Genomic DNA, 4,308 nt, shown 5'->3' on the forward strand with positions numbered 1-4,308 from the left:
TCTTAGAGCACTAGCAGCAGTGGCTGTTTTAGCTGTAGAAAGCAGGAAACTAACATTCAGCCAAAATACCACCATCTACAGTCCTCATAATCTACAAGATGTCCTCTCCTACCAAGCATTAAGCTCTCTTCCTCCTTCCCAGATTCAAGGACTCCATGCCCTCTTTATCAAAAATCCCAAATTCTGCCTTACCAAAAGTGCTCCCCTCAACCCAGCATCCTTACTCCTCATACCCTCTTCCCTTCCTACTCATTCTGACACTGACATCCTAGACCCCCTGCAGCCACACTTCCCAAACATTCCCTCCAATCCTCTCACCAACCCCAATGACCAGCTATTCATAGACGGCTCCTCTTCCAGGCCGACCGGCTCCCCTAAAATTGCTGGATACTCAATTGTTTCTCTTGACCAAGTAATTAAAGCCAGGCCCCTACCTCCAGCAATCTCCTCCGGAAAAGCAGAACTTGTAGCTCTCACCAAAGTCCTAACCCTTTCCAAAGGCAAACAAGTCAACATTTACACAAACTCTAAATATGCCTATCACATCCTTCATTCCCACACTGCCATCTGGCAAAAGAAAGGATTCTTTACTGCCAAAGGAACCCCCATCACTACCGGCCCCCTTATTTACCAACTCCTTCAGGGTGCACACCTTCCAACCAAAGCAGGTGTTATACACTGTCAAGGACATCAAACAGGATCAGATAAAATCTCGAGAGGAGACAGAAAAGCTGATAAGGCAGCAAAAAAAAAAAAAAAAAAAAAAAAAAACTCCCTTTCTTATGCCCCCGGCTCTCTACTAAATAATCAAAAATCAAAAACTCATCCTCCCCTAGAAACAAACAAACAAAAAAAAATTCTAACATCCCTTCACCCATCTTTCCATATTGGTGTTCGGCCCCTGTACCTTCTCCTTCACCCACATTTCTCTTCCCCCCACCTGTTTACTTCACTAAGAAACACAACCTCAAACTGTCATATATGCTCTGTGACTTCCTCCCGAGAGGCCCTCTGCTCTCCATCTATTCCTATACACCAGTTAAGAGGAACCTTATTATCGTATTTCCAGGCACTCGCTACAGACTTACAGGCTTCCCTGAAAAAAAGAAAAAAAATTGCACACTCTATTACCCACCTCCAAAACCAACTAGATTCCCTAGCAGCAGTTACCCTACAAAACCACAAAGGCCTTGATTTACTTACTGCAGAAAAACGAGGTCTCTGCATCTTCCTAGTTGAGGAATGCAGCTTCTATTTCAATCGGTCAGGCCTGGTTCAAGATGCAGTCAAAAAAAACTAAAAGATGGAGCCCAAAAAATAAAAAAACAGGGAGCTCCTCTGCCTGGCCCTCTTGGCCCCCTTGGTCTCTCAGCACCTGGGCCCCCCGACTGCTCCCTCTCCTCGGACCCGCTATAATCCTTTTATTTCTCCTAATCTTTGGGCCTTGCTTAATATGCCCTTTCATCCAGTTTTAACAGAATCGTATCTGAGCCTTCACCCACAGAACCATACAGGACATGATGTTACTCCAGGAGTAGCAACAATTTCAAAACCAAAGCCAATCCCCACCTTCCAGCCTTTCCCCTGGCCACCGCCTTCTCTCAGCTTGAAGCAGTCTGATAGAATCATGCCCCTTTCCTATCATCTATTAAAAGGCTGGAGTGTTAGGGTCCACCCAACTGGATTGTTTCCCCCTCCCGTACACCTAAGCCCCAAAGGCCAAAAAATAAAACCCCGCACCCCAAACCTGCCTGTAACTGTTTGACCAGAGGCCAGCTGTCCCAGGATGCGGTTAAGACGTCTACCTTGCATAACAGAACTGGCAAGAAAAACATCTCCAGGAAGCAGTCAGACACCTGGCACAAAGGACCACCCCCCTTTTCTTTTTCCTTTACCCTGACCCAGTTCTATGTCCTATAAAACCTTGCTATAACCTGTAAGCAGGGCTGCCTCCTCTGCTTTTGTCAAGGGGTAGCGTGGCAGGACTGACAATACATCAGCTTGCCTGAACTTGGGTCTATTGGCTTCGTTCCTTTATTGGCTGTCCTTCCAATAATCCCTTACAAGCATCAGGTATGGCCAGAGAGGGAGTGGCATCGCGTTGGCTTTGGGACTGCCCCCAGGTGTACATGAGGGTGGGAAACAAGTTGGCACTGAACTTGACACCAGGAGAATATTAAAGTCATGTTCGGTGCCAAGAAGGCTCTGTGTCAGGTGGCACTGAGACTGGGCTGTCACTGCTTGGGCAGAGTAAAAGGTGCCAGGAGGAGCATGGGTGTGGAAGTCCCGTCAGCCAAGAAATAAAAGTTTACCTCAGAGCTGCACACATCTGACTCCATCTGCAATTTAGGGCCTTTATTGACCAAGGAGGGTGTGGAGGTTTGAGGGCCAGTGAGCCCACTACAGCGGAGCCTGACCTCAGCAGGCCACTAGCTGGAGCTGGAAGGCTGGGGGGACACTGCCCAGGCCAGTGAACTGCAGGTGAGGTTGATGGTGCCAGGGCTTACCACGGAGAGCAGGAACCTCTGTAGGGTGGCTGTAAGGAATAGGAAGATCTCCAAGTGGGCCAGGCCTGTGCCCAGGCACATCTGCTTTCCCGGGTACACGGGTGCATAGTGAGCACTATGCACCCCAGAGTCGGTCCAGGCTGGTCCCCTTCCTCCCCTGCCCGCACCTGAGGCAAACGGCATGAAAGGGTCATTGCCCTGGAACTTGCCCTTGTCCAGGAAGTTGGTAGCGCTGTCCAGGAAGTTGGTAGCGTTGTCCAGGAAGTTGGTAGGGTTGAAGCATTCTGGGTCTTTGAATTGAATGGAGTCAGTGTGCAGTCACAAGCAGGGGAATCACAAAGGTGCCCTGGGGGTACATGCAACTAGGTTTACCTGTGGGCTTGGTGAGCACGTGCACCTCCTCCATCCAAGGCCCTTTTTAAAAGCCCAACGGAACAGGCCGGGCAGGTAGCTCACGCCTGTAATCCCAGCACTCTGGGAGGCCAAGGAGCATGGATCACTTGAGGTCAAGAAGTTCGAGACCAGCCAGGCCAACATGGCGAAACCTGTCTCTGCTGAAAATACAAAAATTAGCCAGGTGTGGTGGCGGGTGCCTGTAATACCAGGTACTCAGGAGGCTGAGGCAGGAGAATTGCTTGAACCCAGGAAGCAGAGGTTGCAGTGAGCCGAGATCATGCCACTGCACTCCAGCCTGAGCGACAGAGCCACACTCCATCTCAAAAATAAATAAATAAATAAATAAACAAATAAATAAAATAAAATAAAAGCTGAAGGGAAGGCGGGCCTACCATCCTGCTCCAGCGGTAACTGATTGTGCTTCAGTCTGCACAGCGCACACCTGCCGACTCTGGCTGATCTCGGAATACACCTCATGCACCCGGGCCCTGCACAGGATCCCCAGACTCAGTGGGCACCTTTGGCTAGACAGTGGCCGTGCAGGTGGATGTCAAGGGGGAGGGTGCACAGCAGCCCCAGGGGCACCACGCTGATGAAGCGCTGGATCTGGAGCAGCACTGCATTGGTGTAGGGGAGTCGCTCGGGGTCGTCGGGGCTTGGGGCGCGCCTCCACCCTACCACAGGGTCCAGCTCCTGCACCTTGGCTGGGGCCGGGGTAGGCTGTGAGCTGCGCACTTCCAGGACCCTCCAGCCATCCCCAGGCCGCAGCCTCCCATTCTGGGTCTCCGGCTTGCAGACCTGCCACCTCTGTGTACTTAAGCAGAATGAGGAACCCGTAGCACAGGGTGGTGCTCGTGGTTTCAGTGTCGCCAGAAAAAAAAGGTGCGTCATCATTACCGATGTCTCCTCCTGGAAATGGCTCTCCGGGTCTTGCTGTTGCTGTGGGCAGAGGAGACACGCTGCCGCGTGCCAGGCACCTGTTGATGGGAGGCAAAGATAGAGTTTAGGGAGCTGGGAACCACGTCTTACCCATCTGGTCAAGCAATCGATGAAATCACGGGGCTCCGCCGGCTGCCGCATCTGCCAGTGTTGTTGGATTTGCTCAGAGATGAAGACCCACAGCTCCGAAAAGTTTCGGAAGATTCGGCGGTGCCGGCCTGAGAGCCAGTCCATGAGGGATGGGCAAATGTACATCTGGAGAGACAGGGTCTCAACAGGGGCCCTGGACAAGGCCACTAGGTCTTAGTTTCCCTTCAGGGAGATTGGACCAGGACATTGATATCGGAGGTTCTAGAACTCTAGAACCTAACTCTAACTGTCCCATTCTAATGATCCACTGTAGGTAGGTCTGTGTACTCGGGATTTGGCATAAGGCTGGACGCACAAGGGAGAGACTGTGGCCGGC

The 4,308-nt window shown here is 51.3% G+C and overlaps 1 protein-coding gene and 1 long non-coding RNA gene across 2 annotated transcripts in view; both read right to left on the minus strand.

Moving 5' to 3' along the window:
* Window positions 1–2,340: 2,340 nt before the first annotated feature.
* LOC105542139 lies at window positions 2,341–3,160 on the minus strand. Its single transcript, XR_001006425.1, has 2 exons — window positions 2,760–3,160; window positions 2,341–2,717 (listed from the first exon to the last, which is right to left on the minus strand). It is a non-coding gene; the product is annotated as an uncharacterized LOC105542139 (long non-coding RNA).
* Window positions 3,161–3,410: 250 nt separating this feature from the next.
* LOC105542559 (cytochrome P450 2F5) overlaps window positions 3,411–4,308 on the minus strand; it is a 30,947-nt gene continuing 30,049 nt past the window's right edge. The window contains 4 exon segments of the mRNA XM_011984151.1: window positions 3,411–3,607; window positions 3,702–3,774; window positions 3,777–3,842; window positions 3,933–4,097. Coding sequence (XP_011839541.1) covers window positions 3,411–3,607; window positions 3,702–3,774; window positions 3,777–3,842; window positions 3,933–4,097 — 501 coding nt within the window.

This window comes from Mandrillus leucophaeus, unplaced genomic scaffold (genome assembly GCF_000951045.1).
Source record: "Mandrillus leucophaeus isolate KB7577 unplaced genomic scaffold, Mleu.le_1.0 Scaffold106, whole genome shotgun sequence".
Classification (NCBI taxonomy): Eukaryota; Metazoa; Chordata; class Mammalia; order Primates; family Cercopithecidae; genus Mandrillus; species Mandrillus leucophaeus.